Source organism: Geospiza fortis, unplaced genomic scaffold (assembly GCF_000277835.1).
Source record: "Geospiza fortis unplaced genomic scaffold, GeoFor_1.0 scaffold190, whole genome shotgun sequence".
In the NCBI taxonomy this organism is placed as follows: Eukaryota; Metazoa; Chordata; class Aves; order Passeriformes; family Thraupidae; genus Geospiza; species Geospiza fortis.
In genome coordinates, this window is record NW_005054328.1 from 4,997,007 (window position 1) to 5,012,577 (window position 15,571).

Consider the following 15,571-nt stretch of genomic DNA (forward strand, 5'->3'; position numbering starts at 1 on the left):
ACAGAATTTATTTTTAATCCAATGACTTGTTTTATGCACGGGTCTTTTTTGAAAGAAAATAAGTATCTGATGTAGAAATGTACAAGAAGAAATCCTTCTACAACAAAAAAAATCTGTATATTAAAAGCATATTCCTTGAGATCTGGTTTTAAAATTTAAAATGAAGTAAGATATTACTATACTTTTAATGCAGCTTTTCTGAATAGGGCTGCAAGGGCTAGATAATTACAGTTCCATAGAGGAATATATTATAGGTTAGACTCTGCACTCCAAACTCTTGTCAGTTTTCAGTAGCTTGCTTTCATTGTGAAACTGAAGTATGAAATAATGATATTGACTCCAAAGGTCTGTCTGGAGTCCAACCCTCTGGGACACCAGGACCTCCTTAGACCAGGCAGCAAGGAACTTACCCAAGTAATCTTAATTAGCACAGCGGGGTTTCCTTAGACCAGGCAGCACCTACACTCACTTGCATTAGCAGGCAAAGACAAAACCATGGCTACATAAAAACTACTTTCCTCCTGCAGTGTGAGCTAAATAAGCCTGAATAAATACCATAAAATTACAGTTAAACCAATAAATTGCTCTTGAGAAGTAAATGCAGCTATGCACTGGTGTACCTTTTGAATTTCATGCTCTCTTGCTGCATGTCTGCTCTCTATATGCTTGATTTTCTTTTCCAGGCACAAGAAATGTTTCATTTCAGGACTCTGGCTCTCCCTGGCCTCTCTCAGTTCTTCCAACAATTTTGTCACCTACAGTCAAAAAGAGAATTGATGAAAATTGTTATAATTGTGTTAGGCAGTGTATAAACCAGATTACTTTAAAAATGTATTTGCATTGTTTAATCATTATATTCAAAAGCTGTAGAAAGGAAGACATAAAAGAGAAATCTTCTTTGTTCAAAAGCTTTAACAGGGACTCAGGGACTTATATTAGGATTTTTCATTTCTAAGAAGTAGCCTGAGGACATGAAAGTCTAGGCCTCTTTGATAAATCCAGTCCTGTTAATAATGTTATGAAGGGATTGTGTTCTGTCACCTTTTATACTTCATACAACAAAAGTTAACAGAGAATATTATGATTAGATGTTCTTATACTTTCCTTTCTCACACCCAAGATAAAGACCAAATATAAAAGATACCAGTTTCTAAGGACTAAATGAATTAAAGACATGCTGCTAAGAGAGATGATTACAAGCCTGAATGCAAGTTTAATAATTACCAGGTAAAATAACTTGACAATGACGTAAAACTGATTTCCTAATCCTCCAGAAATTCAGGGAAGTTTTCTTATAAAGCCCTACTGGGTTTATTTTCATGCTTTGCCTGTTCTAAGTAACTTGATATTCCTTCATCCAAAGTATCTTTTGGTCACTCTTAATGTGTATAAGTAAACTAAAGGGAAAACTTTGACATCTTTATCCTTTATGGTAGTCCTTAGCTTCCCTTAGCCAATATATTTGAGAGCTGCTACCCCTCTTCAAGCACTCAGTCATCCTTGCCCCTCTGCTGTGAATTCACGTAGCTGGAAGCTTTGCGTCTTCGTAAGATGTTATCACTCTTACTGAGAAGTGACTCTGAGGCAGCTTACTATTACTTACACATTTCAAGGTGGCTTTCTAAAATAACAAGGCCTATATCAGTAGGTTCTTGCCTGTCCATTACTCCAGCAGATAAAACTGTTCAGCCATGTTTTTCAGAGGAGCAGAATTCTTAGTTTCAAAAGATCTGTGCAAATGAGTGTCTGCTGCTTGGCTGCTAAGTTGTCCTACTGAAGGGAAGGGCTGATGTGTGGTCTCAAGTATATAGTTAAATACAATTAAAAAATCATAGTGGAAAGATCTCATGAGGGGAAAAAAGCCCCAGGAGAAAGGAGGCTCTGTGTATTTTGCCAGTGACAGAACCACGTCAAATACAATGCAGTGCTATGTGCGAGCTGTTAAGGAAGCACTCAGTTAATGGAAAACATCCATGAACAGTGTTTCTGAGATTAGTATTCAAATATCAATCTTCCAAGAAGCCTCAGGAAAAACTCTGCCTTTTTTGGATGTACCACCATTTTAGACACAGGACTCAATCCTATTACCAGTGAGATGCTTTCCCCTATCACTACTATTTCCATTTGCAGGTTTGGTTGTCTTCTTTTCTCAGCAAAACTTATTGAATCATTTAATGCTAAAGATGTATTTTAAAAGCAGCACAGAAGTTGTGCTAGAGGGCAAAAGCAAGGCATAGATATTTCTCTCTGTACGGTCTTGCAATGATTTCTGTAACAAAGACACTCCTTTACATCTTCTCAAATACCAGCACCTTGAAGTTGGCCTCTACCATGTGGGTCAGACTGGATGATCTCTTAAACCATCACTGTCAATAACCTGTAAAGCAGTCATAGAGGAAAGAACAACATTTGTCTCACTGTACTCTTGCTCTGTTTTTCCAGGAAGAAGTATTACATATACTGACACCACTGGAATGAAACAAGCTTTGTAAGGAAAGCCAACATCTATGTGAACCCAAAGTCTCAGCCCCTATTCTGCAAACACAGAACTTGTTTAATAGGACATATTTTTTCTCCCCCTAAAACCCGCAGTTTTATACAAATACTTCACAACAGAGGTGGAATTTTGCACGTGATAAGATAAATACTCAGAAAAATCTGAGTTTAGCGAGATAAAGATTAATTGCTTTTAATAACCCTTGCAAGCTAGAGTATTATAAAAAATTAAGTTAAAATTAGTGATCTTCATACATCAAGGAGAAGGTGAATGAAGCACAGGCACAATGCTGAGACAGGCTACATCCTCCTGAACAGGAAAGGGCAACAAACACTGGCCCTACTTCAAGAACAACAAATGCATAGTCAATGATTATAGAAGTTTGAGCTAAAAGGTGGACAGCAATTTGATCCAACATTAACCCAAATGCAAAAATAAGAACAAGTGTAAATTTTAGATTATTTGCTATTAATTGAAGTAGAAGATTAGGAAAAAACCCAACCTATATACTTCTCTCAAAACCCACTGAATTTCATAACTTTTATAGCTAACTCTCCCTTCTTAAGACACATTAAGTTTCAGAGATAGCAGAGGAGAAAGCCAAGAATACAATTGCCTAAGTCAGTTCTATGCCAATGGAGGATGAAAAAAGAAAAGCTTTTGAAAACAGTAATAAAAAATCCTCTTAATTAAGAGGAATAAAGAAAAAGTCCTGTGGTCTATTTACCACTACCCACCATAATTCTCAGAGGATATGAAAATCTGGATTAACCTACTGATCAAACTTCATACAGATGTCAGACATTTCAAACAAAATAATAATAAAAATATTAACATCAAAAAAGGTCATAGTTCTGCATTCTGTTCTGTGTTGTTCTCCTGGTCACACTAGAAAAACCTTGCATTATCAGGGATAATTGATGTAGAAACAACTGACAAAGATTTTGTTCCTAAGACTTATTTTATTACATATTATTTCAGGCTTGACATGAATTATGATGAAAACTCTTATCAGACTAAGGTACCCCCATTGAAATTTAAATATACCTCTTTTTGTAGGAGTTGCTCTCTTATCTGTGAAACTAAAAGAGCTTCTTGACGTCTCTCTTGTTCACCAAGTTGTTCTTGAAGATGTTTTATTAATATCTAAAAAAGGTTTAAAAATATTTTGTCGTTAGCATACACATCCATGACAACATGTGAAAACCAATGCAGGAGAAGTACAGAAAAAAATAAGTAGCATTGAGAAAGTTGGGGCTGTTCAGTCTGAAGAAGAGAAGGTTGTGTGGAAACCTTATAGCAACCTTTCAGTATCTGAAGGGGCCTACAGGGAATCCAGAGAGACTCGTGATCAGGAACTGTAGTGATAGCACAAGGAGTAATGGATACACACTGAAATGGAGGAAGTTTAGGTTAAATATTAGGAAGAAATGAAAGACTTGAACAGGCTGCCCAGGAAGGCTGTGGATGCCACAAACCTGGCACTGTTCAAAGCCAGGCTGAATAAGGCCTTGGGCAACCTGGTCTAGTAGGAGGTGTCCCTCCCATGTCCCTCCCAAGCCCATGGCAAGAGGGCTTGTGAGTATGATCACAAGTATGATCAGTGGTCTCTGAGGTCCATTCCAACCCCTTAACATTCTATGTTTCTGTGATTGTAGTACTGCAGGTGTAAGTGCTGTGCGCATTAACAACACTGCCTCCAAAACGTGTGTGTGCATGGGCTGTTAAATAGCACACAGGTACATATGTAGCATATGAAAACAAGCCTCAATCTTCAAGTTACTTTCCTCATTTATAAATGTTAAGTAATCTGAACGAAACAGCTCTTTCTACCCTTTATACCCTGTGTAAAATAGCCCAGAGAAGTGGTGGAATCACCCTCCTTAGACATACTCAAAAGCCACCTGGACATGGTCCTGGATGATCTTACTGAGCAGAGAAGTTGGACAAGATGACCTTCAGAGGTCCCTTCCAAGCTCAGCCATTCTGGGATTTTATGAATACTGTGGCACAGGATGATTTTTAAAACAATAGGTCCTACTTCAAAGAAAGTAAGTTTATAGTAATACAGAAAGAAATAACTTAAAGATTTATCTATATGTAAGTAATGTATCTACTGTATCTTACCTCCTGTGCTGAAATTCTGTTCTTTAGTTCAGCTACTTTAGAAGTAGAATGTTCCTTTGCATGCTGGCAAACAATCTTCTCAACTTCCCTCTGGTGGGAAGCCTGCAGAGATGCAATGTATTCTGCTGTGTCTTCCTGCATCCTGAACAGAGCAAGAGAAAAGTGAGATGCAGTAAAGCAGCTACAGACAGTTCTTCAAAAATGCAGCAGCTTCTCACTTGAACACACAAAATAACCAAAATGTTAAAGGCAGCAGATCTTGTATATTTCATAACAGAACCTTGCAGGACAGGATCACCATTACTTCTATTGCTCTGAAGGGAGAAAAGGGTGGGAAACCGACCATGGTGGATATGTGTATCATCTAACTAGAGGCAGTTAGGATACAAAAAATTCAGTCAATCATCTTTGCTGGTTCCTCTTATTAAAACAGTGGCAAGAGGACACATGCTTTTTAATCAAAATGCAGCTATCTTCTTTTAGATATCTATTTTAGAAAATAATGTGTTGCAATCTAAATTGCATGTCAATTTCTTCTACTTTGTTTGTGAAGGGATGTAAGGGAGACTAGGTAAAGTATAGGGTTTCTACAGTTGGCCAAGTAAATTCCACTGAAAGCACACTCCAGGTTTGCAGGAAAGAACATGGACCAAGTATTAATGCCATACAACACAAAGCATCTAAGATATGATGATTTACACTGAGATACTTTACTTAAAAGCAGAAGAAATTGTAGCATTAATAAAAGCATTAACACAGGTTTGTCTGTAGAAAGCACTGTGATAGTGCACTGCTTTTAAAAAAAACCCAAAGTAACAAAAAAACCCCCAAAGTCAGAAACAGCACAAATGAAGGTATAAGCAACTTTCACACATGGCTGAATATTAATATGCTACCTCAATCCTATGTTTGCCAACAATGTAAGAAGGTTTTAAAAGGAATATGTTGAGCATTTACCTGCGCATGTTGCTTTCAGAATAAGCCAGTGCTGCCTGAGACTTCACCCGCTGCTGGCTCATTTCCAGGGACAGTTTCTCCAGCTCCTCTTTCAGATGGGCATTTTCTTGCACAACTTTCAAGAGATGAGAATCAGAGAAGGTATGTGGTTGGTGTGTTTTGTCATCAGTGAAAATGCTTAGACAGGGTTCAGTATTGTTCGAATTCCTTTTATCTGTTGCTGAGGTATTATTTTTCAAGACCTCTGTAGAATTCTCATTAGTGTTTGGTTTATTTCTCAAATTATTATCAGACAACATCACCATCCTTTCTTTTTGAAGTTTCTCCACAGTTTTTGTGAGGTCTTGTATTTCTCTATTTTTGGTGACCAGTTCTTCATTTAATTTTAACAACCTGTCTTTTGTGCTACCTTGTTTCATCTTAGACTCCATGGACTCTAAGTCTTTATTATCATTTTTACTTCTGAGTTTTAATTGGGAATTTTGAGTTTTAAGATTTTCAATTTCTGTTTGGAGGTTTCCAACAGTGATCTGATGGGTCTTCTTTAGATTCTGAAGCTCCTGTTCAAGTTCCACAGAAGTGGCTTTATCACCATTCAGTTTGGGTGGTTCATTCATAAATTCATATGCAAGTAGTTGCTCAAGCTCTGCAAGTCTTTGTTCATACTGTATCTAGGAGGGGAGTAGAAAGTAGGGACAAAAAAGCAGTTTCATAAGTGTACTGTTATTATTAGCCCTTCCTATTATTCTTTAAAGTTACTGCCCTTCTGGAGAAAGATTTCAGAAGACAAAATACAAATCAGGATTACTAACAAACTACTCAATCAGTTCAGGAATTAGTAAGTGAAATAATTAAGTCTGCTGTAAAACAGAATTACTTGAAAAATTTACTGCAAAAAATCTAATCACAATGGATGCAGTAATTATGGGATAGACAATTATATTGACAAGAAAATATTTCATTTTTATGTGATTGCGTTCTCTTCAGATTCTACCAATGTTAATTTTGTCATTAGGTACTTGTTATATGTCAGCTGGCAAACATTGATGTCACATGTTCAAAGTTGTATTTCACATTTTTCAAAACATCCTAATTTTTAACAGAACAGATTCTTTTTTTATGTATTTCTAAGTACGAAGAAAGAAGTATGAATTCAGAGAGAGACACAATCTTTCCTCCTAATGTGCTGAGGAAAGCCTAACCTTCTTAATAGCTTGGATGGCCTTTGAGGAAAGTATGATGAGCAACTTGTGGAGAAAAGGTGGAAAAAACTGGGCCAATGCTTTCCTTTCTTGCTCATTAAGCACCTATGCAGTTCACCTTTTCCTTGAAGTAAAATGCCAGACCTCCATGCTTCCTAACCCAAGTCTTTAGGCTCACTATCATGTAATTTTTGGACAGTATGTTTAGTGGTTCCCAATGCTCCCTACAGAAATGCTCAGTCAGCAGACCTCTGAAATCACAGCCTTTGGTACAACAAGGAATTAGAGAAGCAGCTACTCTGACCCACAGGGTGAAAACAACTTACCTTAACTGTAAGAATTAAATTACTATGCCTTGAGAACATGTCCTCTTCATTTCAAGATTATCCTAACGATTTAAATGCTATTTTTATCTTAGGTGCTGAAGGTACTGAAGGTACTGAAATTCTGGTTCTGATTTCTTTGAGTAATTTTTTTCCCTTGAATATGGTCTTTGCCTTCAGTTTTAACCACTACCCTGTGTTACACTTAGTTGCCTTGTGACTGTTACTTGCAAAGTACACTACTCAACTTTTACCTTTATTTTTTGAAACTGTTGTTCCATGGCACGAAGGCTTTTCTTAGCTTCATCATCTTTACCTTCAAGTTCTGTTTCTAATTTCTTTATTCTTCTCTCCAAAAATTCAACTGTGTTTGTTTTAGCTGAAAGATCATTAGTTTTCTCAGCAGCAGCAGCAGCAAAAATCAAAGCAGGCAAAGAATTTGGATACCTTCTTTTTAGAATTCCTTCCATTTCTCTGATCTATTCATAAGAAAATTAAGTCAAAGGTTAAAAATAATAAAGTTCTAATGAAAAGGGAACAGAAATAAGTGATAGAATGTCAACAAATTTCATTCCCTTAAGGTGGAAGAATGAAAACCATAGATGCATATATTGAGAATTATTTTATATTCCTTCCATTTATGTTTTTGTTTACAGAAAAGCAAGATTCATTGTCTCTTACTGACTAACTTACACATGATCTTAAACAAAATATTGTTCTGGTCTTCACATCACCTTATGTCAATAGTCTAAAGAAAGTCAAAAAAAGGGATTTGAGAATGGCTTTTAATGCTGTGAATATGCTTTTTTTCTGGATTTGCATTCACATTCTACTTTTCCAACTGTTAAGGATATTTCATAGCAATATTGGAACTATGCTCCCAATAACAGATTATATATCTTTTATTTTCTAGTATGCAATCATGTAAAACTAACATTTTGCATGCAGCAAACAAGTTCCTCCCTTATCTATAGATAAGATATTCATATCAGAATTCTGCAAAGGCTCTTGCCCGTGAGTCCCACATCCCTAACCAATGCAACTGCTACCTCCTCCAGGAGTTGCATTCCACTTGATGTTTTTTTAGTAGAAACATGGATTTTAAGGTCTCCACTCCCCCACTTTTCAGGAATTTTGTAGGAATCCAATAGAATTTAAACCCCTACTCTTGAATCAACTTGGCTGGAATTCATCATACTGTTAAGGGATTACTGAACGTGGACAGGAGTCTTAGCAAGCTTTGGCTTTGCCCTCTTGCTCCTTTTACAGAAAATCTAAACAATTATTTTAAAAGATTTTTAAAGTGATACCAGCTTGTTGAATATAGTAGCAAGAAGATTTACTTATTCTAAGTAAATAATTACTCTTGTGTTTATGAGTGTCCAATAACACAAGTTACTTCATCACAGAACTTCATGCTGTGCTTTATCCTTATGAAAGCACTGGGGTTTTAAAAGACCTTATCTGAAACAAAGTTTAAATGAGAGAGAGTTCTTTTATTGCATACTTGTCGCTCAAGATCCTGAATTCTTTTAGCATCTGCTGCTCTGTCTCGCAAACGTTTCTTCTGTTGCACACACTGATCTCCTGCTTCAGCTCTGAGCTTCTCAACCTGTCCAATTTATGAAGACACAAACTGAAATATGTATTCAGAGACATTGTCCTGTAGTACAAAAGCATTTCAAACACACATAGTACAATGGAAATATTCTGCCATTTAAAAACTCATAATGGTAATTTCTGTACTAGATGATTCTTCAGACTCTAAACTCACATGACAGCTTCCTTCTCCAAAGCAACTGAAATTAGATATGGAAATCTAAAAGAGAATTTCAGCTCTGGGACACTCTTGTCTTTATACCAGGAACACTGCTCCTTTCTTTCATACTGCCAGTATACAGGCTTGATCAGTAAGCTGTCATACAAAGTGCTACAGTGCATTCCATGATTTCAGGATGGGTTTCGGAAATGGTTTGTGATTTGCAATGCTACACTATGTCATGAGATATAGAAACAGCCAAAAGGCAATGTTATATTGTGCCTAAATAAAAGCTGAGTCCCAGCTGAGAACCAGGGCCTGGATAACTCATGTTCCTGCATTCCTGTGATGCCTGGTCATGAGGACTCAAAGCTATAATCTAAAATTGAATTTCCTACCTTTATTAGCCACTATGATCTCTGATATTATATCCTGGATATTTAAAAATATTCCTATCTTGAATTCTCTCCCAGACTGGTAATATTACCAAGTCATGCTAAGTCATGTTTTTATGCCAGCATTTTATAGTTTGACTGATTTGATTATTTCTATGAAGTCACAGCTCTAGGTACCAGAATTTTTAGACACCAGTCCAGCACAGAGAAAATGCCAATAAAAATATTTCCTTTCACAGGAATGGTATCTTGATCAAAGTTTGATATGGTGGTGTCTGTCCCTGGCTCTCCTTCAGAAGCAACTCCTCTCCTCTGTGATGTCTCTAATAAAAGATCACAAAAGATTCCAAGATCAGTTATATTTTAGCACTGGTAAAATGTTTGGGTTTTTTTGTGAATCCTAAGTCTAATGTACTGACAATGCAAATCTCACCAGTATTCAAGATTCACGTATTAGTTTTGTTTTAAATTTCAAGTGTTTTGGGTTTTCCCCCCTACTACAGTAACCAGGGCGCTTTTCCTACGAAAGAATTTAGAACTGGTACTTAAGAGAAAAAAAAAAGTGTTACCTAAGTTACTATGGAGCAAAAAGGAGGAAAAGAGAATGAGAAGAAGGGTGTTCCTGGTTGTTAACATAACAATATACTTCTTTCCCTTAGGTCAAGAAATTTGAAGGTTTTAGGGAAGCATGTTACTTTTGTTCCCAGAAGCATTGGCAAGATGTCCAATAGAACCAATCTAATATACCAAAAAAAGGATTTATTATGAAGGAAATAATTACATTAAACTCATCACTGGAAAAAGAAACAATTTTCAGCTCCAACTTCTTAGATAAAGCTAGATATTATCACCTCTAGTTTTAGTTTCTCAATTTCTTCTCTTGCATCTTTAAGACGGGCTGCATCTTTATCCAGAAGATCTTGATTTTCTGCATACCACTGAAGTCTTTTTTTTAAATGAGTAATTTCCTGTTTGTACGATTCTTCCATAACTTTAAATTCATAAGACTTCTCACCTACAAGAATAAAACATTTTATTAGCAATTATGTATTGAAGGAGTAATTAGTCAACACTGTCTTCCTCAGCACATTTCATACATTTACCATTTTGACAACACTGTTACTGCAGTAGTTTTAAAACCAGATCCTAACTGGGATTTAAAAAGCAACAGTATTTGTAAAAACCCTTTTATTTTTCTCATACACAGCAGTACTCAATGGTTTACAGTTCACTATAGAAAGTATTTAAGACAGAATCTCAGGAAGATCTATTCTTGATTATGCTCTAATAAACAGACTTTCAGTATCAAGATGAATGACAACATAGAATATATGCTTTGATGTTTATTGATCATACTCCTCCCATTTAGGGATCAAGCATTTTCAGAAGAGACATGGAGGTAAGTATTACTGCACTTAGCATTTGTGATGCCTGACACTGGAAATTAGAGTCCAATTTTGAGCCCTCTCTCATTAACTCAAAGTTGGAAAAGCTCTGATAAGAATGCTGAAAAAAGTGCCAAGGTGTAAGTTATAGGTAAAAAATGAGCAAGAACTAAATAGGAGACTAAGATGTAACATAGTAAATCTTTTCTTATGAACAGAGTTGTCACATAATTTAAATAATTTTTTTTCCACATCCAGCGAAAGACTGGCAAGAAATGAAAGTTAACAGGTCACAACAAAGAGTTTGGCTGGATACAGGAAGATACTTTCTAACAGAGTACCGAAAGTACTGAGGCATGTCCTTCTCTGTATGCTTTTGTTAGAAGTTTAGACAGTATTTGTAAATGGTCTAGATGCATTTCACTAAGTAATACTTTAATAAGAAACAAGTTTTTGTTATACATTTATTTACTGAACTGCAAAGTAAGCAAAATTATTCAACAAAATGAAGGTGCTTTACTTGATGCAGATGCAATCTGGACTTTGGCTAAATCTCTCTCTTTTTTGGCTTGTACCAAGTCTACCTCAAGAGCTTGCTTATCTTGTTTTAGACGTCTTATCTCTTCTTGTAATTTAGCTTCTTCTTTCTAGATTTTAGAGAAAACAGTAAAACATGAAAAACTAAACACATAATATCCCACAAAACCCCTGAGCATGCTTTTTAATCACACAAAGATTAAATCACAACAGTTACATCCAACCACAGCAACAATAAGGTATTTTACTTTTGGTATTCTTGTCAGGCCCTGCAATAGAAGAGCATGGGAAAACATAAGCTAAACATTTAAAAAAACCCCAAACTTTAGATTTTTTAAGCCTTACTTAGCTGTCATAGAAGTAGAAAATCTCTGCCTTTCGAAAGGGTCAGTAAAGAAAATGGCTTGACTTACTTCTGAGACTGAAGACTGTAGGATAAGTGGACAAATGTATTGTTCACCCTACTACATTCTTGCCATTTTCTGCAAGCAGTCTCTCTTTTTGCTACACATGAACACTAGCAAACCTCAAGACCAAGTAGGACAGAAGGTCTTGGTGCCAGAGCCATCTCTAGAGATGCAGCCCCTTGGTCCTAGGTATGCACAGGTACAGCAAAAATCAGCTTGGGGGGGTTGAGATTTTGGGAGTAGCCAGTAAACAGACCGAGTGTCCAGGCATGTACATGCAGGTATGTTATTGCTAGTGAGCTCCTATCCTGAACTGCTGAGAAGGCCACATCAGGCCTGTGTGCATTGGGCCACATGTGCTCCTCGTGTTTCCTGTGGTATTATTTGTATTTCTGTGCTACATGCAAAGGCACTACTCCCTGTTATCTTACAGGCTTGGAATATCCCTACCTGTGCTACTCGAAGCTCTGAAATCAATTCTGTAAAACTCTGATTTCTGGCTGGTTCAGAATCCTGCATGACTCGTGACTGGTTGTTAATCTTCTCTATCTTTTCTCTAAACAACAACAGAAAAGCAGTTATGCAATGTGGTGATTCAGCATACTATCAGTGGTTACTGAAAAACAAACACAACCCCCTGCCCCCCAAACTGTACAACAAAGTCAATCTGGGCAGGTTCAAAACAAAAGAGAAACTAACATGCACAATATTTATACACAAACAAAATTCACTGTAAGGTGAAGTCTTCTCACCTCACATGAACTAGTTTATTTGGACTACACAAGGGAAGGAAATAAAAATCTACCCTGCATCAGTGGAACTCATTTACAGGCCTCTCCATAGCAAAGATCTGTAGATTAGGAGTACACACAATTGCTAGGTTGCTTTTCTTCATTACTAGCACAGGATGCAAATCTCACAGGACCTACAATGCAGGGAATTCTACACTAGCAGAACCTCTTGTGCCTCCTGATTTACTGTATGTCTTACAACAGCATCAGAACATCTTAACAACACCAGCAGAGCCAAAATATCAGAACGTGATGTATTATGTATTCTGATATGAATAAGAACATTGAAATATATCCCAAGTGGAAGTCTCCAGTCTTTCCACAGGTCTGCAACACCATCAAGAAAAGAAAGAATTAAGCGCCCATAATCAACACAAATCAATTCTCAAAAGAAGAAACAAGGCCACAAACCTCAGAAACACTAGAAAACATGCGCCTGATAAGACTCTGCAATTGTTCTTCAATAAAAAAAAAAAAACCAAAAAAACAGCAGAAAATTCTAGAGATTTTAGGTCAGATATGCAAATGAGCCTACCTTAACTGTATTAATTCAGACTTTAAGCACTGATTCTCCTTAAACATTCGTTCCTCATTTTTTTTGTTTTGGATTTGTAGCTCTTTCATTTGTTTGTATAACCTCTCATTTTCCTAAGTTGAGACAGACAAAGTTAAAGAATGTTCACAGATTACTGTTTTCTTCAGTTATAAAACAATTTTCTATGAATCACATAGTTTACCTGCTGAAACAGTGGAAGAAAACACTAAATATTTAATTACTGAGCTTCTAAAATGGATATCTACTTTCATTACCTACAATCTCATCCAAGTGTTTGCTCACTCTGCATGAAGGAGCTAAGACAGATCCTCTACAAACTACCCCAACTATACTCTAAAAACGTGTTCAGGGGTGAGTGTTGATAGATCAGGCTGCCCACACTCCAGTCCTGGGGACACAAATCATCATTGTCTGGGATGCTCACAGCCATATGTTGGAAAGACATTGTGTTTATATCAAGGAATCATGCTGAGCATCAGCTGGAAGCTGGTTGAGCTACCCACTGGATTTTACAGCTGCAAGTATTCAAAAGGATTATTAAACTTGAATTATCTATTTCTCCACTTGACTAAGTAATACAAATCAGGCATGCTAAAAAGGTTACCTTGAAATCTGCTGCTCAGAGCTTGAGAAAAACATTTTAATAACCAAAATTTTTCAGATTTCAAATGCTGCTTAAAAGTACCAATTTTCAGCTACATTTGGGAAAAAGTTTGTGGTTCTTCATTGACCATAAAGTATTTTCCCAGTTCTCAACTGAAAAGTTACTGATTTTTACAATTTAGAACATTTACATGGATCTGTGGAAAAACTTAGTCCAAACTAGATGTGTGAAAGACTTTTAAAACCTGCAATACGTTTGCCCTTCACACCCAAATCCCATCCACTTTTTGGAAAACCAGATACCTGTTTTCAACAGAAAAGTAGTAACCATTAAACAATTTTGTTTCTGAAACTGAATAAAACACAGGTCAACATGATGTGTGGTGTTACCTGTTGATAACCTTGAATAATGACCTCTTGATCTTCAATCTCTTTTTGTATTTGGGCCAGTTTTTCCTCAGTTATAGGAATTGTTGCTGCATGGGTCCACCTCTTTTCTTGGGTAATCTCTTCCATACTTCTTAGCTTTCAGAAGAAGACACACAAACAAGAAGAAAGTTTTGTTAGCAACATGGACTTTTCTACAAGACTTACAAGACTATGGTCTCTTCATTATGGTATGAGAGCAGACCAAGTGGCTCTAACTAGAGTTTTACAGAAGCATTATGAAAGAGAGAAAAGGTATAAAATGTTTGGGAAAAGCTAGATGTTTCTGTTCTTATGTCTCTAGACAGGAGGATATGTTATGATGGAGTTATTCTCAACAAGGGTATAGTGGAATAACTCTGGGAATATTTCATACAGACAAAACACAACATTGAAAAATGCATCAAGAATTATAAACAAGATCTCAGCATATAGTACTTATCTGTAACAAGTGGTATCTGTGGGAGTGAATCAAATCTTTGCAAAAACTTGCTGCAAGACTCTCAAAATAGCAAAGTAAGGAAACTCAGGATAACATGGTTTATCTCCAGGAAAAAAAAAATCATGTCTTACAGGCAATAAATGTAACAGCAGGTATACATTACAGGGTGTCCATGTAAATTCAGATTTTCTCCTCATCAACACCTCATCTAAAGTAACATTGATTCAATTTTCAGAAGCAATGTTTCTTCTCTTCTATAGGCACAGGATACAAGATGATAAAGTACCTTACTCTGAAGAACATAGTTTTCCTGACCCAGACGGGAAAGCTCCTTTTCATGCTGTGTTTTCAGTTCCACTATCTTGGCCTCCATCTCCTTCTCTTTTTGTGAAAGCTTGCTGGCCAGCTGCTGAATCAAATCCTGAGCTCTGCTCAGGTCCTCCTCTGCTGTTTGTAGTCGTTTTAACAAATACAGCTCTCTATCACAGCTTTTGAAAGGGGAAAATGATAAGTCCTAGGGCAGATAATTCAGGGAAACATTACACTGAGCTGATTGTTTACCAGAACTCTGCTCATCAGCTTTATATAACTGGTTTGTCTAGCTCTCAGCAACAAAACAAGGCACTTGAAAAAACAACCCAAAATACAACCCCCCCAACACTTTAATAGCAAAACATCCTATATTAATTTTAATGAGTTACCTTCTCATTTGCAAAATATATATGAGGAAAACAAGACAAAAAATCCAAAAAGAAACAAATAAACCTCATATGATAGACACTAGATTGTTACCATAGTTATTACATTATGCATCTTACTTTTAGAAAAGCAGCAATGCTTTAGGTATTCAATGAATAGCTTTTTTATGCAGTTGATATGGCAGAAGGAAAAATCATTATGGTACTGTAAATTCAGTCATCTTGGAGAAGTCAGAAATATTTAATGCAAATGCAAATATTTAATGCAATGCAAATAGGAAAAATCCCTGAACAGTAGTACTGTTTAAACATTCATAGCAGAATATTGTAAGTAGAAGTTGTATTTAACCATCTTTTACAATGAAATAGTAATTTTTAGAATTTAATAAGCGACTTTAATTACCTAGACCCATCAAAACAACAGCACTATCCAAGCAACTGAAAAGCAGTATAATTATATTTGCAT

At 36.3% G+C, this 15,571-nt stretch overlaps 1 protein-coding gene across 6 annotated transcripts in view; it reads right to left on the bottom strand.

The window, feature by feature from the left end:
- CEP162 (centrosomal protein 162) overlaps positions 1-15,571 on the bottom strand; it is a 41,874-nt gene that overhangs the window by 1,535 nt on the left and 24,768 nt on the right. For 5 of the 6 annotated variants that reach the window (XM_031057141.1, XM_031057144.1, XM_031057140.1 and 2 more), the window contains 12 exons: positions 14,694-14,921; positions 13,930-14,064; positions 12,916-13,028; positions 12,040-12,145; positions 11,166-11,292; positions 10,112-10,275; positions 8,614-8,718; positions 7,361-7,585; positions 5,582-6,252; positions 4,625-4,766; positions 3,545-3,643; positions 621-755 (listed from right to left, as the gene is read on the bottom strand). In XM_031057141.1, coding sequence (XP_030913001.1) covers positions 621-755; positions 3,545-3,643; positions 4,625-4,766; positions 5,582-6,252; positions 7,361-7,585; positions 8,614-8,718; positions 10,112-10,275; positions 11,166-11,292; positions 12,040-12,145; positions 12,916-13,028; positions 13,930-14,064; positions 14,694-14,921 — 2,250 coding nt within the window. Of the gene's footprint in view, positions 1-620; positions 756-3,544; positions 3,644-4,614; positions 4,767-5,581; positions 6,253-7,360; positions 7,586-8,613; positions 8,719-10,111; positions 10,276-11,165; positions 11,293-12,039; positions 12,146-12,915; positions 13,029-13,929; positions 14,065-14,693; positions 14,922-15,571 lie in introns of those variants that run through there. The other variant, XR_004081735.1, reaches the window with a different exon arrangement.